The 26,964-nt window shown below is 44.1% G+C and overlaps 1 protein-coding gene across 1 annotated transcript in view; it reads right to left on the reverse strand.

The window, feature by feature from the left end:
* The window catches only part of ST3GAL1 (ST3 beta-galactoside alpha-2,3-sialyltransferase 1), a 78,427-nt gene that overhangs the window by 23,625 nt on the left and 27,838 nt on the right, over positions 1 to 26,964 (reverse strand). Inside the window, exon 2 of the mRNA XM_030266735.4 lies at positions 1,258 to 2,050. Coding sequence (XP_030122595.3) covers positions 1,258 to 1,566 — 309 coding nt within the window. The 5' untranslated portion in view covers positions 1,567 to 2,050. The remainder of the gene's footprint in view (positions 1 to 1,257; positions 2,051 to 26,964) is intronic.

Below are 26,964 nucleotides of genomic sequence, written 5' to 3' on the forward strand. Positions count from 1 at the left end.
CTAAGCCTAGACAACAAACACAGGGACCAGAAGGAAAAGTGTCTGTAAGGTGTAAGAAAAACCACAAGCAATGAGAAATCAAAGTCATGGCCAAGGGGCAGGTGAAAAGATACAGCACCTGGAGTACTTGAGACTCATTACAAAAAGGAGGGGCTCATCATAAAGCAATCATTTGCACAATTAAAGATGGCAGAATTTAGTGGCATTTATTTTTCAACACTAAATGCAACAGCCAGCAGAGCAAGAAGTGACAAATCTGATACAGCCTCATTGCCACAGCACCTGACATCCCCTCCAAAATGCAAATGTCCCCACTGCAATAGTGGGTGCTTGTTGGAGAGACCCCCTCAGGATGCCAGAGAAGGGCTCAAAGCTCAGAATTTAACAACAAGGGTTGTGCTCACTGCAGGCTGCTGTGGGTTCAGAGAAAGGCACAGGGGACTCTTTTTCCAGAAGAGGGGGAAAAGAAGTGCAATGAAACTGTGAGTTTACTGGGGTTGTTGCAGCAGAACCTGCAGTTTAGCACCTTGGCAGCACACGCACAAGTAAATCAAACAACTGAAGTCTTGTTTCAAGAGAACATAAGAGGGGCTTTTGTTAGGCAAAACAACAGGATGCATCTTTTTCCCCTCTGTGCTTTAGGAACATCCTCTCGCTTTCATGATGCTTGGATCAGGCTTCAAGGGATAGCTGGACCACCCTGCTCAAGGATATCCTTGGGGCTGTTCCTTCCCAGTGACCCACAGCCACCCATGATCTTTCCAGATCTGTTTTACACCCTCAGCCACGACAGAGAATGTTCTCATACGCATGGAATACATAATTTCCCATTTAACCTGCTAATTATTTACATATCTTATGGTAGGGAGAGCCACCAGGGGAATCACACACTTCACAATTAGTTTGATTATCCACCTTGATGAATGGCAAAAGCCCATCTGAAGCAGAAACAGAGGGGTTATGAAGCCTGGTCTTTGGAAGAGAAGGGAGAAAATGACAGTACTGACATTTGCAAATTCTGGATCTACCACCCAATTCTGTCAGGGACTTCTCTAGCTTGGAGCAAGTGAATGTGCACTCCAAGCTCCCCTGAGCTGAACAGCAGCACAAAGACCCACTCCTTCCACCTCTGCCTTGTCAGCAGAGACAGCAGATGCTTTGGGCAGAAAAATCTCTTTCTATGTGCTTGGCACCCCTGGAAGACTGACACCACCACTGCCACCCAAAGCCTGGGCTGTATCCACACCCCCCACTTACCAGCCACCACCTGTAGCTGTCTTCTGGGATCAAGGCATTTTGTGAGGTCAGGAAAGGTTGCATAGTTGAGTTGAACCTCTGATCGAACCAGAGGGAATGTCCCAGCTCTGAAATGCACGTGCGGCAGCTGCAAGGTCTCCTGGGGTGCTTGAAGAGTTTTTGTACTTGCTCTGAAAACTGCACCACGAGATGTCGGGGGTCCCAGGTGGCTGTGCTCACCTGGTGTGTGTAGTTCAGCAGGAACGACGTGGCCGTGATGAGCAGGAAGGCGAAGGTGACCATTTTCACGTTCCTCCTCCTCACAACCATCTTTGCCCAGCGGGTTCTGCCCCACCACAGGCCGAGAGCAGCGCAGGGTCCAGCGTAAGGCAACAGGGAAAGGCTGCAGCAGTGCCTGCCAGTCACCACCCCAGGCTGAACTGGCTGGCTCCTCTACTTCCAGCCATAAGGGAGAAGCTTCATCTTCCCCAAATGGGCTTAAAAAAGGACAAGTTGGGTATTTCCTTTCACCTTCTCACAGTGCTTCAAAGTTCCTTCCCGCCTCTCTGTGTCCTGTTGCTTAACCTCTCCTGGGGAGGGTTTACTGAAGATAGACCCTTGTCTTTCTGCGTACAGAAATTAAAACTCAGGTTTTGTGTGTGAGAGCAAGCCATGCATTAAAACAAGCAAATTGTAGAAAGAATTGTATTTTCTTGGAATTTAATTCTTGAAGGATCGCATCATCTGGGGTTGTGCATTCCATCAGACAGACATGCTCCAAAGTCCATTTAAGCCATGGAGAAAAGTTTGCAACCTAGGAACACACAGACAAAAAAGGAAAGAAAAATGGTCAGATTTTTTTTTTTTTTTTTCATTCCTCCCAACCCAATTTCTCTGCTTTCCCCTCCCCATCCCAGAACTTCTGATCAGGTCAGAGCCCTCAAAATGGCAGCCCTGACTTCAAGCTCTGCTCCAGTATTTGCACACTGAGGGGTGTGAGGGTGAAATTTTGGAAAGGGCAGAGCATCGACCTGTGGACATAGAGTCTCTTTGTATTGAATCAGCCTCCTGGCTCTGCTCTGGCCTTATTTGGATTACAGTTTGTAGCTATTTGAATGACAATGAGTCACCTCTCTCCTTCAGGCTGACCTTGATAGCCACAAGATATGCAGCAAAGTATTCATAACTCAGAGCAGCTGAACAGCAAGCACCCAGCAAAGGAGAGAGGAGCAGGATAGAGAGGAAGATGAATCAGTCCTTTTCTCTTTCTTTCCCCAGACAGCTTAATTTCTTAAGGATTGGGATTGTATTTGAGATTAGAGAAAGCCAAGCAAAACCAGCTCACATGTCCTGGGACAAACAGGGGAAATGAAAGTATAAATGGCCTTTGTTTTACATGGAAAATTGCTCTGTTTTCTGTCAAGGAAAGGTAGGCGATAACAGCTTGACTCCAACCTAGGCAGAGAGGCACAGAGCTGCTTTGGAATACAGAGGCACCCAGAGCTGCTCTCCCTTCCCCTCCTGGCATTGCCTGCCTGGCAGCAGTGATTTAAACAAGTTTTGAAAAGTCATAAAATTAATCCCTTCATCCCACAGTGTTTTGTGGGAATGCCATTGTGGGACAGGCATTATTTAGTGGGAAGAAAAACACGTCGTTTATAAAACTTCAGATGTTTACAAAAAGTCCCAAAAGTGCCATTGCTTAAATAACACTCTTTGTTTTGTTTGTTTGTTTTCTTTAAAGGTAGGAAAAAAAACAGAGAAGCAACGTGTCAGAATATGTGCAATTTATGAACAGTGAAAGCCCAGGGAGAGAAGTGTCACTCCCTTCTCAGCTGCAGACTTCAGACCAGCAAGGAGCCAGCAAAAGTACAACTGTTACCATGAAACCTCATCATTTGAAGCCATTTCTGTGCAGGGCATTGAGGCAGGACCCCCCTGGCTGCATCACCCAAATGTGTTGTTTATCCAGGCTGGAGGGAAGTGCAGCTGCAGCATCCCCGGCTTTCCTGCTGGCTCCTCTCCCGGGGCTCTGCCCCAGCCCAAACCGCTTTTCCACGGGTTTGACCCAGCACCTTGGAAACAGCTTGGATTTTGGATTTTAGAGGTGGTGTGTAAATATTTACACAGTCCCATACAGCCAGTTCCGAAAACAGGAACCTCAGACCTCGTTTTTAAGCCTCTGCCCCAGGTTTCTCCTCCTCAGCACGTGGTGGGCAGCATGTGCCCTTCAATTAGCCGCTGTTTGCCAAATGCCTCCAGATTTATTTTAAGTCTGGCCCCTCCACAAGTACTTACAGGAGCTCCAGGGCTGACAAGTGGGTCAGGCTGGATGACAAAGGGCTTTATTAACCCCATCTGCTTGGGCTCCTTGCGCCAGTAAATCAGGGAGCCATCCTGCATTTGCTTTAATGTTGCAGAGGGAAGTTTTTACACTAACCAGAAATCTTCTGAAGTATTCCTGGGTAAAATTCAGGAATCCCAACCTTAGAGACGTGATGGGGATGCTGCCACTGTGCTGTGGAGAGTCAAAAGGAGCTCAGAGAACAGCCCCAGTGCACAGCCCCATCCACGCCAGCTGCTCTCTGCGCTGCAGAACGGCCCCAGACACGTTTGCTTTCCTAGCCTGGATGTAGTTGTGAGTCTAAACAAAAACACAGCCTCTAACAACCCAAAAACATGCTGAATCCCAGAAGCAAATTGATTTTCCATTTATGGAGTGGATAATTCAAGGGCTGCAATGCTGGCGGGTCAACCCTCCACTGCTGTCAGTGCTGGGCCAAGTCAGCATTTGTAAACACAGCTCCTGCTCTTCTGTTGTAGTTTTACGAGGAGAAGGGAGAGGGATTATCCAGCCTTTCTTGGAAAAGCCTATAAAATGGAGGATTGTTGATAAAACAGTTCTGACCTCCAAAACAAGCACCCATTTCACCAGGTTTATTTATTTATTTATTGTAACTCAGCTAAAGTTAAATTTATATTTATAACTCTGGGAGGAAGAAACCCAAACCCAAACCAGTGTTTACACAGTGAGCTACAATGTCTTCAAATTCCTCAAATACCTAATCATCCTGATTTTTTAGCATGTGATGGGAAGGTAAGAAAGAAGAGTTCCTAAGGCCTTTTTTCCTTTTGGATATGAAAATTTGATACTCTATTTTAATTCTTACTACTTACAGTTTCCTCTGAATGTTAATGCTTCCTATAGATACTTATGATAGAAATATATATACAAATACACACACACACACACACACACACACACACACACATATATATATATATATATATATATATATACACATGCTGACAGAAAGGCTCCAGGGACTATATATCTAGATTTAAAGCCTGAGGAAATGGATGACTGAAATGATTGTAAAACTTTTTTTGAGTTCAGTGTGACTTGGAGCTTTTTTTTTTTTTTTTTTTTTTATTTCTTAAAACACCTGGAAGATCCATCTCAGACATTACTTTTATTCTTCACATCATCTTGTACCGCAGCTCAGACTATCTCTGTGTCTGTCTCCATCCCTCTGCTCACACAAGATGCATAAATCTTTGGAAAGGCATTTCCACAGGATTCACCAAGGTAGTGGGAAGTGGAAGTTCAGGGACTGGTGTGGGAAACCATGCAGGGATGCCAACCCCAGCTGTTGGGAATGTTTCACTTCTGGATACTACTTGTGATAGTTAAATTAAGCCATTACAAGTAGTGTGATATCAGCCACAGTCCTTATCACCATCCCTGGCATGACCCCAGCCTTAGCAATCTGTGAACAGCCTATTTTGTCCTCAGACCCAGAAACAATTTCTGGGGACTTAAGGTAGGGAGATTTAGTGCCCAGCCCTCTCCCAGCTACAGTTTTCTGAGAGATGAGCAGAGCTTAGCACTGCATGCCTGCAGCTGTGCCTGTGCACAGAGATCCCAGCTCAGACCAGGCAAGCAGCAGGTTAAGCTACCTTAAGTGATTGGGTGCTTAAGGTCTTATTTCTGGTCAGGATTTTTCCTGCTACCTTCCCACTCCCCCCTCTTTTAACCATGTCACTGTCCCCATGAAAGTCACCTTTGTGCACCCTGGGGCTGTTTATTTATGCTGGTAATACCCAGTGATGTGCAGTGCAGGGAAAATGCAAAGGGCAAAGGGTCATTTCCTGGGAAGAGCAGAGAGGCAGGATCAGAATAAGAGACAAGTTCCTCCAAACTCTGTCCTGAGTGCAGAACTGGGTCCAGGGTGATTAAATTGTTTTGAGAGTTGAGCTTAATCTTCTGTCTACATTTAACATTGTAAAAGATACCAGGATCAATCAATAGTGATTGTCGTCATTGTCTTCTCACATTTTAGAAAGAAGGCAAGAAGAGCTCTTTATTTGCTTTTGTTTTTCTTTTTTATTTTCTTCTTCCAATATAGATTTTATTTGCATCGTAAACTCATAATTTGAAGAATGGTCCCTGGTCCCCTCCAATCTGGTAATCAACAAAGATAAAAACACATCAGTACAATGGCCTAATATAAAGCAATCATTAACACCTTAAGGAAATATTTTTTTTACAAATCCACATCCAAATGCAATGTATTCTCACTGAACATGTCAGGTTCTTTGCAAACCTCTTTGACAAACCTGCACACACACAAAGGAGCACAGAAAGAAAAGGGGAACCTAAATAATGCTCTGCTGAGCTGCTCCCAGGCCCATCCCAGGAGCCATCAACTGCACCAGCCCAAAGGAGCCCCTGTGTGGGGGCACCAGGGCAGGTGGGAACTGACACAAGAACTCAAAGAAGGGGCATCCTGCCTGCACCCCTCCCTGGGCTGGCCCTGCACAACCTCAGCCTCAGGCATGAAACTCACCCAGGTGAGTCAGCTCTGCCTTTGGGACTGAGATATGTTACCATGGGACAGATATGGGATACAGGATTTGAAGGGCATTTGGGCATGACACCACATCTGCATGGTCAGCCACACAATATTAGCACAGTGGTTAATTTTTTAAAATTTATTTTAATGGATGAGGCTTAGGCCAAATGCATGAAGAAAATAATAATGAAAAAAACATTGAGAAAAAAATCACCATACTACTACCACTCATCCCCCCACACTGTAAATGTCCCAGTACATTGATGTTTGGTCCTTTTTTGATGCTTACTTTCCTAGCAAAGAAGTGCTTTGTACCAGCACCACGTTGAGGAGATCTTTGTTAGCCCATGTTAGATGCTGATGGTTCAGGATCCAGCTTTTCTGGTCTGTAACTCACATTAAAACCCTGGTGTGAAACACACTCTCGAGTTTGAAGTTGCCAGCATTTTCCAGACACAGCATGTCAGGCAGAAGAGCACAAAGGCAACAGGGAACAGCAGCTCCCGGCACAGAGACATTGCCAGTGTTCCATGCAGGGCTTGAGCAGCTCAAAGGTCCCAAAATCCTTTAGACTAAAACTCACATATCCACCTGTCCTGTCAGAATCTGGGAAAGGACAGTGTGACCTGCTGCAGCTCTCTCATGACTGATGGTGGCCACCACACAACCTTTGAACATCCCACAGTATTTTACAACTGGAAACTCTGCACTCGAAGCAGTAAGTTCAAGAATTGCTTCAAATTTGGCTTCAAGATGATGTGCTGTGCTAGAAAAGTCTCAGCAGCAGAACTGCAAGTGCCCATTTTCAGAAAAACAGCTCAGATTCCTGCCCTGTAAAACCCACAGAGATTAAGTAATTTCTCAGCTAAGCCACTGACAGGTATAATGTTATAAATTTGGCAACACTAGCAGTTTGTCTCTAAGCATCCTTTCTGCCATTTGAGGACTTTTTTTCTGTCCACACTTCTTGTGAGCAACTACTTGAGCAACCCATGGTCTCAAAGCTCTGGCCTGGGAGGTTAATTCTTGCCTTACTGTACCCACAAGGGCCCACAGCAGCCACGAAAGATCTCATTCTAGGACAACAAAAAGCATGTCCCCGGAAAAACACACATAAATTATAAATTCATACCCCAGGTCTGTGCTAGGCCTGGAGAGAAACAATGGAGGGAACTGCTTCACTCCAAAGCACAGGCTTGTCTGCCCTACCCAGGCTCATCAGCGCCTGCCTCCCCCTGACTGGAGCTGGCTGACATTTAGAAAGAAACTTTTCATTGGTCTGACACCTCACCAGAGACCTCTGGGCTTGTGCTACGTGAGACAGAATGTGAATTACAGAACAGCCTGGCAGACAGTCAGAGCTGAGCACAGGGAGTGAGTGTGAATCTTAGCCAGAAGATGTTGGGACCCGCTGTCAGACCCCTGCTCCATGGCCCTCAGCTCCCACAGCTCAGTCCCACCAAGCACTGAAGGCCTCATGGAGACATGACAGGGCACTGCCTGTGCCCAGCACAGCCTCTGCCACTGCAGCCTGTTCCATGCTCTGGCAGGCAGAGGTGAGCCCTGCCCTTACAGGGCACCAAAAGCCACCACGTGACACCATTTTGGAAGAGCACAAGCTGCCACATCCCTTTCCTTTCTTCCTTCCATCCATCCATCCATCCATCCATCCATCCATCCATCCATCCATCCATCCATCCATCCATCCATCCATCCATTCATCCATCCATCCATCCATCCATCCATCCATCCATCCATCCATCCATCCATCCATCCATCCATCCATCCATCCATCCATCCATCCATCCATTACATTATGGATTCCATATAATTCCTCATCCCGGCAAGTGTTCAAGGCCAGTCTGACTGGGGTCCTGAGCAGCCTGGTCTAGTGGAAGGAGTCCCTGCCCACAGCACAGGGGGGTTGGAACTAGATGATCTCTAAAGTCCCCCTCAACACAAACCATTCTATGATTAATTACAATCAGATTGTGTTTTGTCTCTCAGAGCTCACTGGCTCCTTTCTCCTGCCCATCATTACATCCTCACAGAGATGGCATATGTGCTGCTGTCCTGTGTGCTCACGGACAGAAAGGCAGACCCAAGTCTCACCTGCCATTTAATCAGGAAGAAAATGATCTGTAACTCTTCTGCCCCATCACTGGCCATGCTGAGAGGCACAAATCTGTTTGATTGCCACTGTCAAATGGCATCGCAGCATTGAAATCAGGCAAGGTAGTTGGTATATTGCTCTCAGATTTATTAAATATGCACTCCAAGCAACTCAAACTAATTGTATCAACACTGCCTGAAAACAAAAGCATTCAGGAGCATTTAAGCCATGAGAAAAAGTAGCTTCAGAAAAATTTGAATGCAGCAGCTTCTCCATGCTTCTTGAATGTGAAGCCAGTTATTGGGCCAGTGTTTCATTCATCACAGTGAATAGAAGAAAAACTGGAGGTGGTTTATGGAGCATAACCTGCACAGCATTTTAGGTGCCAGTGATCTGAAAAAAAATCATTACCCACTTATGCCTTATCAGTGAGCAGTTTGGCAGCAGGCTGGGGCTGGACAGGTCAAAAAGGAATCTCCCTGTTGGTACTCTGACACAGCCTGCCCTGCCTTCACAGGTAACAGGTCTGTGAGGTCAGGGTAAGCAAGCACCTTTTTGTGCTAGATGTGTATGGGATCAACAGAAACTTGGGTGGAGAATTTTCCTTCTGTTGCCTCAAAATAAGTATTTACCTTAGCAGACTTTATCAGGCTTGTTGCTGAGTGGTCTGGAAATGAAAACTCCCTTGCAGTGTTTGAAGAAAGAGCTGGAAGATCTGGCTTGGAAAAGGTCACGAGTCTGCCCTCATCCTTGGGTGTGGAGAATTGCCATCCCTGCCACCTCCCACCATGGTGAAGACATTCCTTCCTCCCCCACATCCTCCTCCCTTACATTCCAAGAGTTCACGCCTGCAAAGACTGGAGAAATCACAGTGCTAATACCCAGGATTAACTGTGCTGTCCTCCATGGGCTACACTCTGTACTCATGACTTCAAGGCAAGTGGGAAATTTTGCTTTGAATGGGGCTGCAAATGCCATGAAAGATTATCTGGCTCCAAAACCTCCTTCATGAAGTTCAACAAGGGCAACCCCAGGTATCAATAAAGGATGAAAAGACAAGAGTAAATTTGAGGAGAAGGATGTCTCCTATGAAGAACAGGCTGAGACAGCTGGGATTGTTCAGCCTGGAAAAGAGAAGCCTCTAGGGGAACCTCTGAGCAGTTTCCCTGTGCTTAAAGGGGGCTTAAGAAAGGTAGGGAGAGACTCTTTAGTAGAGCCTGTAGTGACAAGATAAGTCAAAATGATTTTAAACTAAAAGATGGTAGATTTATACTAGAGACAAGGTAGAATATTTTACAGTGAGAGTGGTGGAACACTGGAACAGGTTTCCCAGAAGGGTGATAGATGCCCATCCCTGAAAGTGTTGGAGACCAGGTATGATGGGACTCTGAACAAAATTATCTAGTTGAAGATGTTCCTGCCCATGGCAGAGGGGCCACGTTGGACTAGATGATCTTTGAGGGTCCTTTCCAACCCAAACTCAAATTCTACAATTTGGTGACTCTAAGAAAAAAAAATGCTAATGATCCATTCTATTATCCCAATAAAATTTCCTCCTATTTGATAAATACCATGGTCCCTACTACCATCTTTTCACACAGCACCTGACTTCCAGCCTTAAAAGAGGAAGTGAAAGGAGGGTTTGTAGTGAAGGGAAAGGGTGGGGAGAGCCCAGCTCCCTCCACTGGTGGCACCAGCTCTGCAAGGATGGCATTCACCTGGGTATCACTTATCATGCAGAAACACATGAATGTCTGGGACCATGGAGATAAACTCATGATCAATTTATTTCCACTGGGAACCATAATGTGAGTAAGTCACTGTTTATATAATGGCCTTTTGTTACTGCAGCCAGGCTTGGTATCATGCCAGGTTCAGTCAAGAAAAGCACACTGGTAATGCACCACAGCTTGCCAGTGGGAGCTTGGTCTTAAGTTTTCCAGGTCATTACGGTGCCAAGGGAGCACTCAGCCTCATCTTCATACCAGGAAACAACCATGAGATAAACTGGGAGAGGCCAGGGAAAAGGCCTGAATTTGTTGATGAATTCAAACCTAACATGCAGCTACACTGCTGACCTGTTTATGGTCCATTCCTCTGGCTCAATCCTCAATTCAAGTATTTTCAGGACTAAATAGGAGCACTGGGATGACAGAACTGTCCAGCCAAGTCGTGAACAGTAGCATTTATGGCCAAGAGGCTGGAGTCTGCCAGGTCAGCCAGGGATGTGTTGAAAAACAACACTGGAAAAATAAGCTGCTGGTCAGAATGTCTTCCACAGCCCCTGTCTTGCTAGAAAGTGATTTTGGAGGAGCCCTACTGCTTTGCACACACTCCATTAATCAGAAAATGGCACCTCTGCTTCCCTGGGGCTACTTCATTTTCTTTTATATATTCCAAATCCCCTTTCCCACAGACACATTGATGTTTTAAATAGCAAATATATTGTTACAAGTTCTTAAAAAAATACTCTTTTCTTTCCTTATCCTGTAGTTTGCAATGCTGGACAGACACATAGGTTTAACCCACTGGATGAGAACTTTTCTGTGGTGGGCCAGTATTCACCATGGGTTGGGATGGGATTTTTTTTGGGCTGCACACCAAGAGTCCAAAGCTGGGACAATGAAAAGAATAACTCTGTGGTGAAAATCCTAAACTAAATTCACTCACTCACTAGAATTTATTCACTCTATGGCTGTGAATTGCTCTACTTCAAAGAGTTCTTTAAAAACATCCAAGCAGACAACTGGACACATAAAAATTGCTGTTTGATTCCTGTTGACAAACTTTGATAGCAAAGTCCATGGTGGACAGACTGCCCTGGTGTTTCCACATCCTTCCCATGCCATTACTTGATTTGTAGGCTGTGATCAAAGCTCTGCTACTCTTTGCTTGGAAAAGAAGAGTTATCAAAGGGATTTCCAGGACACCTGTGTGTGTTTGCACCTAGAAGAATTTTTAAGTGTTTCATGATATGACAAGTCTAGAATTGGAGCTGGTAAGGAGTTTCTCAAGCAAAATTTATTTTTATTTCTGTCTTGTTTCAAATCAGTTTGTCAAAATTAAATCTATTTACCATCTTGATATGCAGCATTAAGAATTTTTCAAAATAAAGGGTCTTTGACATTTTAAATGTAGAAATCTACTTTTCATTTTGCAAAAGCTTTTTCTGGAAAAAGTGTAACTTTTGGTAATTAAAGAAAAGCAAAACATTTAGAAATTCAAAATAAAACAAAAACACCACCATCACTCTCCAAGTACAAAACACTCCTTTTACTCCTTGTAAAAAAAAGAAATAAAATCACCTCTTCTTCTTACTTTTAGCTTCATGTTGGGATGACTATGGAATGTTTTTAAAGTCTTGCTAATTCATCAAAGACAGTAAGAAAACTACTTTAATGTAACTCAAGTACACAGTGACTAATTAATGATAGCAGCATTAGTAGAACAGATGCAAACTAAAATTACTGAAAAGTGAATCCTGTAGCTGAATTTGTTTTAATTTTATAGGATTACAGGTGAGGAGATAGGATTATTCCAGACTACAGAGTACTCTGAACTACAGGTGTGCAGTGGGTTGACCCTGTGTGGGTGCCAGGTGCCCCTGATGGACATGGGGGCAGCTTCTGGCAGCTTCTCACAGAAGCCGTGGCCCCAACCCCAGTCCCATGACCAAAACCTGGCCATGCAATCCCAATACAAAATGGAACTCAACCACAGGTGTTTTGCTACACCATCTGTGAGTATCCAGCTCAATTCAGCAACCTGTTCCTTGGTTAAAGCTGTAGAGAATTGTTATAAATACAGTTGTTCGTGACTTCATGTGGGAATCCAGGGCTTCCCTCTGGCTGCCCTGGCAGGTCTGGGACCCTGGCAGGGGGTCAGGAACCCCCCTGGACAGAGCCCCGAGAGACACTGTCTGTGATCTCTGTCCATGGAGAGGAGTTTTCAATCTTACAGGATGAATTACAAGATTTGAGTGTTTGATAAGAGTAATAATTAAGTGTGACACGGGTGCAGAAGTAAAATTTTAGGTTTCTAGATTAGGGGTTCAGAGGGGACAAGATGGAGGAATTGGGAGTGTCTTGTCCTTTTCCTCCTTCTTCATGCCCTCCATGTTTCACTGTAGTGTTGGCATTTTTCTATTGGTTTAGGCTGGGAACACACTGTTCAACGTAGATGATAGATATTGGCACATTATTGTAAATATAGCACACGTAATTTCTGGTATATAATGTTTGTACCATCCCACTGAGGGGCAGAGCCCCACACGCTGCCCTGCAGGACAGACCTGCGGCAGGGCAGCAGAACTTGTTATAGATAAGCAAAAATAAACAACCTTGAAAACAGCACAGACGAATTATGGCTTCTTCTTTGGCAACGGGGCAGAAAGACAGAGACTTTCTACAATCTCGGAATCACCAATACCCACAGATTCCGACAACTTCAAAGAATGTGTTGTGAGAAACATTAATTTCTGATATTAAAGTGATTAATGCACTGCAGGGGATGTCATGGCACTACAATTCCGAATGCCAAGAAAGATTAGATAGTAATGATGCTAATATTGATGATATTGTCAATAATCCCAACACTCTAGGAACATCTAGGAGAAATGTTTCTGTGCCCATTCGAGCACCTCTGACTCTCTTTGCTGGGACTCCTGCCCTGAAGCAACACCAAGCTGGCACTGTGGGGCTGTTAACTGGAGCCCAGCTGATGGGAGCCTCGTTAAACCAACAGCGTTTCTCTCACAATCGATGGCTCCATCTGACACCGACTGCATTAAACATTTATTCATCGGGCAGCCTGAGTTCCTCTGGGGAAGTTTTAATGACACCACAGGGATTTTCTCATTCATTAACCTGGGATTTACATTTAGTCTTTATGGTGCTACAAAGGTGTCAAACTACCCACAATTAAATTCAGAGGTGTTTTAGCATCTGTGTATAGTCTGGACCTGGCAGTCACTACAAACCTTGCAAGAACAAAATAATACTTCCAAATTTTTCATCTACTGTGACTGTGCACACTATAAGTCTGTCAGCCACAGAAAGTTTACAAGAAGTCTATAAATAATACAATAATTATATTAGAGATAAAAGTAACACATTTGATAATTCATATCCTGTGTTACGAGGCAGAATTACAAAGGCAACCACTTTAATTGACTGGTCATTTATGTCCCTATTTTAATCCAGCTGCATTGTGTGCTCTTGCTACCAGCTCAGGCATCACCCAGCTTCTGTGTGTGAGGTTCCCATCCCAGCTTTTGCCCTGCATCTACAACAGAGGTGACAGTCAAGGAAGAAATGAATGATTCAGGCTGCCTTTCACGCAGAGGACTGCTAGATCTCAGGTTGTCTCTGGTACCTGATGGATACAAGCAGCTGCCCAGAGCAGGGCACATGAATATGGCCCTTTAGCACACCACTGGTGGAAGCTTTGCTCTGAACTATGTGGGAGCCTGAGTACAGAAAAACCACAAGGTTTCAGTGAAGAAAAAAATATTGTCTACTTGTCTGGACTTTTTTAAAGTGTTTTTAGAGAAACAAAGATTAGCATACATCAAAGTGGCACACAAAAAGCTTCCCATAATCCTGAATTTGAAAATATGTCAAGAGCTGCATGCAAAATGGATTTGCATACATCAGAGCTGCACATACAGCATTCAGCTGGGCATCCTGAGCTGCATTAAAAATGGAAATACTGAGGTTTTGGATGCTGATAATTGAATGCTGGAGAAACACACAGAGACATGCACATAACTAAGGCATCGTTTCCACTTGTCTTAGATGGCTAAAACATAAACAGGGAGCAATCCTTGAATATTTAAGGGCTTCCTCATTCAAAGAGAAATTCAAAGTATCACTTAGCCATACAGAAATAACCAGCAGAGGAAGCTTCAATTAATTTAGAACTTATTTTTTCAATTCTAAAATGGCATAATTGATTTTGTAAAGGGAGAAATTTTAACATAAGAAAGTAGTGACCAATTTAATATTGTTTTGGTCTTGCTCTCTCTGCAGTGCTGCCAGCATTCTACATAGAAATCAATGTCTAGCAGGCCAGATGCTGTGGAAACATCAGCCTGAGTTTATCTTTTTACCTAAGACAAAGAGTGAAAGAGGGGAGCTCTGTCCTTTGGGTTCCTGATTACTGAATCAGGATGGGGAAGCCCATTGCTGACTTTTCCCCAATAATACTTTCCAGCATCTTCCCAGTTAGTGACACATTAGAAAACCAAGAACTTCTTGTGCATCAACAAAAGACAAACATCAGTCCGACATGGGCTGGTTTGGTGCTTGTCAGAAGCTTAACCTCAGTGTCACTCTCCCGAAGTGACCACAATTGTAAGAGCCCTTTGTCAGCACAAAACCCACAGCAGGGCAACATCTAAAGCTAAATTCTGTCCTTGGGCTCAAGATCACACCTCCCATTCAAACACTGAGAACAGGATCCCACACCCACTGCAAAATCCTTTCCCCCCCTGAACCATCCCTCCATTTTCAGCGGGACAGGGAAGCTTTCCTCTGGGACTGCAAGGTTTTGTGCATATGACTATTGCAATGAACGTGGGATCCTGCTCTCATTCCAATGAAAAATGTCATGGTAACTTTTAAAATGGAGTTTATGAAAATGTCACCACTTGCTCTAGAAATAAACTCCTGGCAAGTTTTAATGGGCACTCTGTTAAAAACTAACAGTCCCCAGTGACCACAGGCAGCAGAGCCCTGGGGTTTTGGGTTTTTTCTTAAATGAGCCACCAATTTGTGTCCAAAAGCTTGCTTTAAAAGTGGCAGCTACAAGATTTTTATTTGTGTTTTGTCTTTATTAAGGAAAGGAAAAAGAAACTTTTAATTAAAATCTCTCTAAGATTTGCAAGGAAATATATACCAAGAAACTCTGGGAAGTGTGCTGTTCTGCTTGGCTTGGTTTTAAATGGGGTAATGTGAGTTTTTAGTCTTTTTATACTACGCCTTTCTTGCTCAAAAATAAAAAGTCAATGCTGAAAAATAATGACAGCATCCAAAGGGAAGTCATTCCAAACAGAACTTAGACATTCCCAGAGGAGAACTGACCTATGACTTCTTATGGAGAAGAAGGCTGAAGGGCACCATTGTTTTTAATTTCCTCAAAACTGAAATGTGACTTCCCAGCCCCAGAAGTGTTGTCGCACTCAGCTACAGAGGGATGATCCAATACTTGGTAATTGCTGTTGTTGGGGAGTTTCCATCCTCAGGAAAAGAGAATGGATACCAGGGGTTGCTGTCCCACAGTGGATTGCTAGATCTTTTTTTGAAAGATTATGAACTTTCCAAGTTTCTAGTTCCCAGCATCACTGCTGCCAGGATGTTTCCAAACTTGCAGCTGATGGAAATTGCTCTCATTTGGCAGCCTCCTGTATTTCTTGCTTCTGAATTTCATTGCCCCTGCCCTGGTTTATGTGCATGGCAGATTTGGTGCTTCTCTCATTTCCTCAGTGAGGAAAGTGCAGAGAGGCTCACAGCGACAGCACCCAGCACGTGGAGGAAAAGTGATCTTTCCTGAGTTTTACAAATACCTGCAGTCATTTCTGTTCATGGAGCTACCAGGCAGAATGGAGGCCAAGGACAAGACTGCTCACACCTCAGAGCCCCTTGGAGAGGTGCAGCTCCTGGCTGACACTCGAAACTGAGACGCTTTGGCTTTAATCCTGGACATTTGTTCATAGATCGTGGGAGGCTCAGCTGGGTGAGGTGCTGAGAGGTTTCCTCCCATGCAAAGACAGCACCAACCAGTCACACATGACTAATAGAGGACTTTTTAACTCCTTCTCCACAAACAACCAGTGCAGGAAGTTCTCTTGCCTCTCTTAGTGATTTGTTATCACTACTAAATCATAAGAGAGCAGCAAAAAATGTGTTTCCCCAAAATCTAGTTTAATGGTCTTAAAGGACTGAAAGAAGAAATTGAAAGAAGCCCAGTGTGGAGATGGGACACTGTGCTGCCATGCTCTCAGTCCTGAATAAAAACCAAACTCTTTGGGATCCCCTTCGAGCATCATCCCCATGCAGATCAGATCAGATCAGATCAAATCAGATCAGATCAGATCAGGGATCACCTCAGAGCATCATCCCCCTGCAGAGTCTACGAGCTGAAGCTGCACCCTGGCTTGCACAGCAGTGCAGGGGGCAAGGATCATAGAATCACTCAGGTTGGAAAAGACCTCCAAGATCACAGAGTCCAACAGCTAAGCCAGCACTGTCAGGTCATCATTAAACCATGTCCCCATATCCCACATCCATATGTTGTTTGAATATTTTCAGGGATGGTGATTTCCTTACTTCTCTGGGCAGCCTGTTCCAATGCTCAACAGCCTTTGTGGTGAAGAAATTTTTCTTAATATCCAATCTAAACATGTGTCTAAACATGCCCTGGCACAGTGTGAGGCTGTTGCTTCTATCTCTTGTTACTTGGGTGAAGAGACTGACCCCCATCAGGTTACCACCTCCTTCCAGGGAGCTGTAGAGAAAGTCTCCCCTCAGCCCCCTTTCCTCCTGACTAAATGAACCCAAAGGGAAATATCCCCCTGATTTTAGATACAGGCAACCTGGGAAATGAGCTCAGCCTTATTTACAGGACATGACTCTGTGCAGGGAAAGATAGGGAAAGTCCTGGGATGCCATGGTCCGGGCAGTCAGGGGGGAGGAGCAGGTAGAGTGGGCAGACTGCACACAGACACCAGTACAGAGCCCACAGACACAGCAGGGGCCACACTGCACTTCAGGGAGACTGATTTTGCTCTCATACACCTACCAAAATGGCTAAAGTGTGTTTCTATAACTTTCCTTCCTTTTCTTCATCCTCACCTTTTTGCTTCAAGGTAATGGAAGAAACAGGAGAAGGCACACGGAAAGAGGATTTGCCTGGATTAGCAGGGAGCAGGAAGGGTCTGGGAGCAGGTTTACTGACCTGCTGACAGGGCTTACTGCTGGAATTAACCCCTATATGGGTCATGCTGCTGCGTGCAAGGAGGACAGGAGGCACACAGGGATGTCCAAACTTCTGCTGGTCTGAACCAAACCCACCTCCCACTGAGATAAAACCCCTTTTCTATGGCAAAGGATAAAACATCGCCCCTCTTCCTCCCCACAACTTTTATTAGAATCATGGGATAGTTTGAGTTTAAAAGGACCATCTAGTCCAACTGTGCTGCAATGAGCAGGGACATCAACAAGATCAACTTCCTCAGAGCTCCATCCAACCCAGCCTTGAATGTTTTCAGGGATGGAGCATCTACAACCTCTCCCAGCAATCTGTGCCAGTATTTCACCACACTCCTCATAAAAATTTCTTCCTTACACCTAGTCTGAATCTAAACACTTTTAGTTTAAAACCTTTACCTCTTGTCCCATTCCCACAGGCTCTTGGATGTGTTTGGTGCCTTTCCCAACTCAAAAAATTAGGGCTGGGTGTGTAATAGCATCCGTGGGGCGGAACATAATTTACAGCTCAACTTGTTCAACACAAGCAGAAAAAAAAAAGAGGATTTACTTTCAGAAACAACTTTACAAAACCCATGGAGGTGAGCTGCACATATGGTGGCCAGGCTCCCCAGCACTTTCATAGCAGACAGAGGAAATGAAGAAATTTTTTCAGCCCCACCAGTGCTACTGGGCAAGAATAAAGCTCCTTTATGCCCAGATACCTGTCAGCAACATCCCAACCTCACTTCAAGTTGGCCAGACATCTTTGAATGAGTGAAGAAATACCAAGCTAATTAAGAAATGAAAATAGAGCTATCTTCCTGATGAGCAAGCAAAGAAAGAAAAACCCTAATAGTGCTAGACAAAAAAAAAAAAAAAAAAAAAAAAAAAAAAGCAAGCAAAAAAAGTCAGAATTGAAGTGACAGAATTCAGGTGGCATTTGTGGCTGTGCAATGACAAACAAGTAACAGCCAAAGCACTCAGTGCTTCCATTTGAGCACTCAGTGCTTCCATTTGTGGTACTCCACATGAGATGTCTGGGGCATCTCACGTTTCCAGAGACGCTGAGAAACAGAAACACATCACTGTCTTGCACAACTTTTGCCACTCAATGTCCCTAGGCAGGAAGAACAGAATCCTTCAGGGTTGGTTTGCTGTTCCTCAGGCTGAATCACACAGCTCACCCGTTTTCAGCAACATCCAGCTTTGCTCTGACAGCATCTCTTGCCACATTCATGCACGGACATCACAGCCCTCCCAGCTGACACAGGCCAGGCTTCCTTACAGTGTACAGAGCTCTTTGGGAAGACATCACCTCTGGTTTTATTTCCTGACCCACTGAGGTTCACTTGTGTGGGAGAAGAACCCCTTGGAGGGGAAGGTGGCACAAAAGAAGCAGGATATTCAACCCCCATGACAACTGTTCACAACAAGCCCTTTTTTTTTTTGGTAATCCCTCCAAATACTACCATACACAAGACGTGCTGGTGCCAGTTCTGCTTTGCAGATGTGGAAGGGGTGAGTGAGCCTGCAGGCACCCATCTTATTCTCACCATTACAGAGCTTGAGGTAGAAATGTAACATCCATCCCTGGCTCCCAGCTCTGCTCCTAACTCCACTTCTTCCCTCTCCCAGAGCTGCTCAGCCTTTTGACAGTAAATCATCAGGAATGGGAAGCTGGTGCAGTAGTAGACTCATTACTTTGTCCTCTGCAGCCCCTTCACACCTCCAACCTGCAGCTTTTTTAGGGCTGTGTTTCAGCCTCTGAACACTTGTTAGGCAGCCATCCCTGCCAGGGGTAAAAATTAGTTTAAGATGGAGTTGGCTACTGTTCCCATCACTCTTTGCCAAGTCTGATGCCTCCCTCAGCAGATTTCCTGGCATAGCTGGACTGAAGGAGAAGCACCAGCTGTGCAAAGGCTACTGATAAGGGCCATTTAGTTTACAAATGCATGGGTAGATATCTTAGTACTAAGCAGGTAATGGGAGATTCAAGCCATAAAAATATGTTTCAAGGCTTCATTGGTCCAATTCGCATCCTTGTGTATGTGACTGTGGCAAGTGGAGCTGAGTTCCATGTACAACCATTGTATGGGAAGTGCTGCACACCACATGCACTGCTGGCAGAGCAAACATGCAGGGACATGCACTGCTGGCAGAGCAAACATGCAGGGACAGCAGTCACTGCTCAGTCACAGCAATGCAAACCTGCAGGCACAGCAGTCACTGCTCAGTCACAGCAATGCAAACCTGCAGGCACAGCAGTCACTGCTCAATACCAGCAGTGCAAACATGCAGGCACAGCAGTCACTGCTCAGTCACAGCAATGCAGTCTGGGCAGTGCAAACCTGCGGGCACAGCAGTCACTCCTCAATCACAGCAATGCAGTCTGGGAATCCACCCAAGACCCTGGGTGCCTCCATCCCGAGCTGCACTGGGACTCTGAGCCCCCTGGCCATTGCAGAGGCTCTGATTTTGCAGTGGTTACAATGGCTCCTGCTGAGATCTTTCCTATTGAAAGATCCCACACTGACACCAGCAGAGCCGCTAATTTGAATTACTGTCCCCTGCCCCCCACACAATAATTTCCATATATACAAACTCCAGAGTTAAGGGGTTGCATGATGCTTTTTATAACTGTACCACCAACTCAGTTTTTAAGAGCCTTTTCTTACACTCTTGTGGACAAGATTAGCCTCTGCAATTTGATTGTGCTGCTATGGCAGTAATAAGAAAAAAGTCATTTATTTTTCTTAAAAAAAGAAAAAAAAATCAATAATTGGCATTCCTGTGTAAGGTCTCTGACATTAATTATAAATAAATGTTAGACCTACTAAAATAAGAACGTGAATTTATGGCAGCAGGTTGCATGTTGCTGCTGAAGCCTGTGTGGCTGCTGTGATACAGATGCAAAATATAAAGTATTGAGGACTGCAGTTTGTATTTTATTGCCTCGGAAAATAAATGTGTAAATAGCAATAAAATGCACAATTATTTAGCACAAAGCCAAAAGACTCCACAGCATTTATAGGCTGATGGATGGCTTGCCTGCCTGCTCTAATTTTCCATAAAACAAGGAAGACAAGGATGGAGGAAAATAAACAATGGCTGCTGTCACTGTGATTAGCTGCCAGGCGCCAGGTGAGAGCAGCTGGTCTCTGGAGAGGGTAACACTGAGCTGCTTCAGCTGCATTTTGCTTCAGGAATTGAGCCCAGATTGCAGCTCTGCTTGGCAAGGGCAGCTGAGCAGGGAGGCAGGGTGGCTGTTCCCAGGGTCAGGATGTGCCCCATTCCTGGAGCAGCCGCCTGGGGTGGGGTGAGGAATTAGTGCCTGTCCTGCCACAGATTGGTTTCTGCACAAGAAAAAAGACATCTGGCCTTGATAATCCTGGAGGTCTTTTCCAACCTTAATGCCTCTAGGATTCCATGAAAATCTTGCTGGTGCAGAAATCAGTGGTCAGCTGTCAGGGGCGTCACTCATGACATGATGAAGCAGGGAGAACCTTAAAAAAAACTGGGGGGAAAAAGGTGAAAATCCTTCAGTGTCATCTGTTAAAAAGCAAGGAGCTGGGGGCAGCATTTGAAACTCTTTATGGGATAAAGAAAGCTGCAGACAGAGAGCTACCAGCTGGTTCCCTGGCTGTGATTCAGTGACCCATGGCAATGCCCACAAAGGAGCCCCAGGGCTCCATGCTGGGCCCTGGCAGCAGGAGCTGCTTTGCCTGGCACAAGCCACCACAGTTATCTGCTGCCTCCACCTGCATCTAGAAGACTCCACACTATTGCCAGCCACGCTGTTCAAGAGCATTTCTGAGTGTGCCATGGGCATATATTACCAACTGGTTTCTTACCTGTTTTCTTCTAGCTATGTATGTCTGTGTAGGCATATAAGCCCAAATTTCACATACTGCCTTTCTCTGGGTCAGGGAAGCCACATGCAGCTGTTCACATTTGCACAAACCCTTTCAGGCCACTGAGGTTGCAAAGACGTGAATCTGGGTGCTTAGTGTGATATGAACAGCAGGTTGTTTATGCAGAGAGCAGCGCTCCTGCAGAGGGTAATGTAAGTATCCTTGTGATGATGGAGCAGCTGAATGGAGGTGTTCAAGCGCTTGAGTCACTCCCCATGAGCACCCAGGATAAGAGCCAGGATGTGCAGTTCCAGCCCATCTTTAAGACTCAGTCTCATGTTTTCAATGCACACTTATAATTTTGGAGTTAAATTCTTCCCCTGAGTGATCACAGTACAGAGATTCACTCCCACCACTGGATATGAGGGGATTCTCAGTGTACTGGGTTGACCCTGGCTGGATGCCAGGTGCCCACCAAAGCCCCTCTGTCAGTTCCCTCCTAAGCTGGGCAGGGGAGAAAAATATAGTGAAAAACTTGTGGGCTGAGATAAGGACAGGGAGAGATCTCTCACTAGTTACCATCATAGGCAAAACAGACTCAACTTGGGAATCAGAACAGGACAATGAGAAATAAAACCAAATCTTAAAACATCTTCCTCCCATTCCTCCCTTATTGTGAGACTCAACTTCACTCCTGATTTCTCTTCCTGCCACCCTACCAGCAGTGCAGGGACACAGGGAATGTGGGCTGTGGTCAGTGGTCAGTTCACTACATGCTGTCTCTGCTGCTCCTTCCTCTTCAGGGAGCCAAACCTCCTCCAAGGTGAGTCCTTCCCACGGGCTGCAGGTCTGCCCCAGCCTGGGAGCCCTCCACAGGTGAATGCTCCAGGACTCAGTGACCTCAGGGCATGCAGAGCTGTTGCTCTCAAACACTCCCTCCTCTCTCCTCTGGCTGCTGCTGAGAAGCAACTTTTCCCTCTTTTTATACACATTATCCCAGAGGCACCACCAGCATTGCAGATGGCCTTGCTCCATTTCGGAGCCAGTTGGCATTGGCTCAGCTGGGCATGGGGGGAAGCTTCCAGAAGCTGCTCACAGAAGCCACCCCTGTAGTCCCCCCACTGTCAAAACCTTGTCATGCAAACCCAACAAACTTGCATTCTCATTTACTGGGCTCTCAATTTAGACATTGAAGTTCAGTGCCTAAGAAGAGACAGTGAGAATGGCCCAAAATGCAGAGGAAGGAGGTACATCAGCTGACAACAGGGATTTTTTTTTTCACTGCTGGACTTGTCAGTATATTTTGAGCCTGCTCCAACTTCATGCAAAGCCAGCTGAGTCTTTCAAATGTTTTCCACCAGCTGTTTTATCAAAAATCTTTTTTTAAAAACAATTAAGGATGAATTTTAGTATTGCTCCTATTTATAACAGTGAACATATCACATCCAGGACAGCTCCTATATTCAACAGAATCGGGACAAAACCCTGCAAAATAATAGAATAGAGACAAATGCTGTCTATCCACATCAAGTCAATTAACTTCAATGGGAACTTCAGAAGCAGGTCCTGCAAGAAGGGTATTACTCTTGCTAGAGGGAGTGTCCTGTGAAGTACTCTTGATGTAACTTGTCAGACCTAGTTCAGATCACAAAGCCGACAGAAAAGTTTCAAGTAACACATGGAACATCTTGCATTAATTACCAGGCTCCAATGTCAAAGAATGTTAAAGACTGAGTTCTGTCTTTCCTCAAACATTTCTCTGTGTAATAATAAAAAAATAATCAGTTGTCATCACTATGACTGTCTACTTGGATTTGAAAGCAGATAATGAATAGTACATCCATTTTACACTTATTAATATAACTAAGCTTGTTGCATAATATCTGTTTATTTTTGGAAAGCAGCCCTTCCTACCTGTCCCAACAGCACATTACCGTGTTGGCAAGAAGCACGAGCTTTTGAGTGAATAAGAGAATTTATTCAGTTTGAACTCGCTTGCCAAATATTTTGTCTTGAAAGTCGTGGTCATCCATTACAAGAGTTTTGAAGGAGAAAGTCCCTTGAACAGCTTTGCCATAACTTCCATCTCATTTGGCCGTATGTGATGCCTGCAGTTTATTTATCTCAAAAATTATTACAAAGAAAATTTTGGTAAAGACTCTTCTGCCAGATCACTCTCAAGAGGGCTGAGAAGACAGGTGTCCTTCACCTTTCTTTGTTCAGGACAAAACCTGTTGCTCCAACCCCAGAGTTAGACAGAAAATAATCCAGGATGGCTTTCATCCCATGCCTGTGATGTTTGTGCTCCATGAGGCTGAAGGATTGATCCTGAACCCTGCAGAGGATGAACACCCCAGAATATCCTGGCTGGGATTGAGCCCTGGGAGATCTCAGCCCTGTCCCACAAACAGATCTGCAACAGCTGGGGACTTTCTGAATGTTCTGATGACTTCTCTGCACCGCTCTGTGCTGGCTCTTAATAACTGGATAGACTGGAGGTATAGCCTGAATAGTCAGTCCTACTGTGGCTGTCACCCAGTGTTTATATTCCTTACTCCAAGTCTCATAAAAAGCCCAGGTGTTGATCTTGGAAAGATAAATCAGCATTTCAGTATTTACTCTTGCTTCCATGAGATGCTTTCAGTCACATCCAGGATACATTTTATAGTGCTTCTCTTTTCCTTTACCTTTTCACTGTACAAAACACAGAGCTGGGGGAGAGAGCACCAGCCTGTATCTGAATGCAAGCAATCACAAGGTTTGAGAGTCCAGGGTGCTATGTTGGATCTGGATCTGTATCTCTGCATGGAGTTCTCAGGGGATTATGAAGACAACAAAGACTTGGGATGCTTTAGCCCTGTTGTGGTCATAAAAAGGAGATAAAAAGGAGAAGACCAAAAGCACTAACCTTTCTGCCTCTGCTTAGTCTCATTTTGTCCTAACAAGGGACAGTCAACACTCCACGAATACAGTAGAAAAACAAATAAGGCATTAGTTGGCACTGTAAATGGCTCCTAATGTCCCTCCACAGCCCTGCACAGTGCTGTCATCACTACAAGCCAGGCACCAGATGCCTTTATTCCCTTTATTTTTAATTGCACTGAAGAGATACTGGTCTCAGGGAAGGCTCTGCCCAAAGGCAAGACTGATCACAACCCTTCCCAGGCAAGGGCTGCTCTGAAATATCATTTTCCCTTGCACTGAAAAAGGCTCCTAGTTCAAAAATTCATGGCATGGGCTCAAATGTCTCCTAGAAGCTCTTTCAACCACAGCCACAAATATGGTTTCACTCTTCAAATGCTGCATTGGCAGCAAAATCAAAGCTTTGCCACTGCTTGGCCATTCCAGTTTGGAAACAAATTTTTTAGCCAAGATTACTCCCATCAACTGAATTCCCACTAGTTATCAATCACAGCAGCCTGCTCAGATGAAGGTGATACTCTGAATTTGTCTACAGCAAAGTAACCCCTTGATTTTGGTGCTCTTGTGGCTTTTCCTCAAAGGTAAATTTTTTCACATGAATCATTAAACAGAACCCCTCTGTCTTCCAGCTTGCTATTGAACCATCCAGGAGGCAGCATTTAAATGCAAGAAGGTAAAACAACAGTATTGACTGTCCTTAGTCTGGGTTTATTTAATTCTCTAAAGCAAACAGTTTGTGTGAATTGCAGTCCTGGTAATAAAATCATCTTGCACATTTGCTTATAGAGGGTCACCAGGGAGAGCAAATGCACCTGTACTCAGCAATAAATGTTTGATTCTGTGTTGCACAGCAATTATTCAAAATGAGAGAGACTATTGGATCCAGGATTGCTGCCCTTTAGGACTCAGCCTGTCAAGTTGCATAGCTCTGTACTTTTTATCCAAGTGGATTTCATCTCCACAAACTTATTATTGGGTGATATTCCAGTCTTTCAGTCCAAGTTGCACCAAGCTTAAAAAAACATTTGACTACCAGACTGCCTTTTCTTTGCTATAAGGAACATTGCTTTTTTATTATTATCATTTTTTATCAATATCCCATAGCATTTGAAAGGAGCAAAATTTAAAATGCATGGGTGTTTTTTTTTTCTGAGAGGACAGAGAAAGGCAGAGATTTTAACTGAATCACACCTAAAATTGCTTCATCCCTGGATTTAAAAATGCCATAGCTTTAGTCATCAAGAGGAAGTTATGATGCTGGCATATATTTATTTTCTCATGGTTTTTTTTGTACTTCAGAAATGTATCAGTAATGTGGTATTTTTCTATCTTCTTAAATTAAACAAGGAGCCGTTAATATATTTTACAAATACATCCTTCTATAGATTCTTTCTTGACATTTATTACTTATCTAGACTTGCACTTGATGTAATTTTATATATTGCTCAGCAAAGAGAGATGTAGCAAAATTCTACAGAGCTTTAAGTGCTTTCAGAGATATGAACCAACTTCTCCTTAAAGAAAGATTTAATCAACACTGTGCCACCCCAACCCTGACCAGATGATCAGTCACCACGGCTTTGAGTAATATCTTGGGATGTCTGAACTTACACACAATTACAGATCACTTAATCACCAAATTTAATCAAGATAATAATTAGGCACTGCATCCTGTTTAATGCACAAGGATGTGAGCCTTTCAGCTCCTGCTGCCAGATCAGACCTGAACACAGGAATGGAGGTAAAGAATCAGCAAAGTCAACAAACTATATTCATAATTATAGAAGAAAATCTAAACTCAGCTTGCCAAATCCTTAAGAAATCCAGGGTTTTTTTGCCAGTCAAAAACCAAAGCCTACATGATTCTTTCAACAACCTATTTCTTCAGAAGAACAAGTTATTATTTTGCATTTGACCAGGCTTGAGAGATAAAGCTCAGGGTCCTGGCACAGTAGGTGTTCAATTGGTGCTTAGTAAGCACTTTCTGCTCAGATAAACCCTGCTCTGCAGAAGGGATGAGGGGAGAAAGGAAAAGCTCAATTAAGTGACTTTTTGAAGGTCAAAAAGCAGAATATAAATCTGTCAGTCATCTCAGCCACTGTACTACACTGCCTCTTGCATCAGCTTTGTAGGTCCAAGAAAACACTTACAAGACTCTACAGTTAATACATTTTTTGAAGCACCCCATATTTACTGTAAGCTAAGCAAAATCACATTCTGGGAGAGATTCTATTAAGAAGATTTTTTCCCTATTTTCCTCCAACTTCAAAGTGCCATTTGAGTCTCCTTGCTAGAGCCCAGTGACACACATCACTGAGCTGGAGAACAGCTGCAGCAGCAATGCATCTATAAACATTAAAAAGCCCAGAAACATGAAGGCTTGCAAGAAATAATGGAGGGGTGTAGAAAATTGACTAGATGACCCAGTAGGCCACATCTATTTCTAAATTCTACAGACCCTCTGTGTTAAAAATAGGATGAAAAGTTTTGGGTTTTTTTTCTTTTAAACCAGTGGGGATATTGGCTAACATTTTATATTCAAAAAGTGAGTAACTTTTAATAAGAGCCAGCAGGAAACCAACTCCAGAGAGTGATAGGGAAGTAAAATCCACTCTTTACATACGTGAGACTTAAAAAAAAAAAAAAAAAAAAAGTAGAACTGAATGATGGCTACGTTTTAATCTTCAGAGCTGCTGTTAGCTGCAATAAATCCCTTTTGTAAAATTGGTGTCTTGAGCTGCGAATTCTTATCAAGAGTGTTATTATCAGCCACTGTGGGACTGTGAACAAGAATTCTCACTGTATTTTAATGGCTGCTGGCCATATCCATCAAAAAGGGGACTTTAACACACATACAGTTATCATTGTTCAAATTTTAATGGATATATGGTATTCCCATTCATTATTTGAGTGACATTCAGATGCAATTTCAGTCAAAGCAGCCTCTTCATAAATGTTATTAGCTACAAATGCGCCTTTAATAAAATATTACACTGTGCAAAAATAAAGCATTGTAC

The sequence above is a fragment of the Taeniopygia guttata genome, chromosome 2 (assembly GCF_048771995.1).
Source record: "Taeniopygia guttata chromosome 2, bTaeGut7.mat, whole genome shotgun sequence".
NCBI lineage: Eukaryota > Metazoa > Chordata > Aves > Passeriformes > Estrildidae > Taeniopygia > Taeniopygia guttata.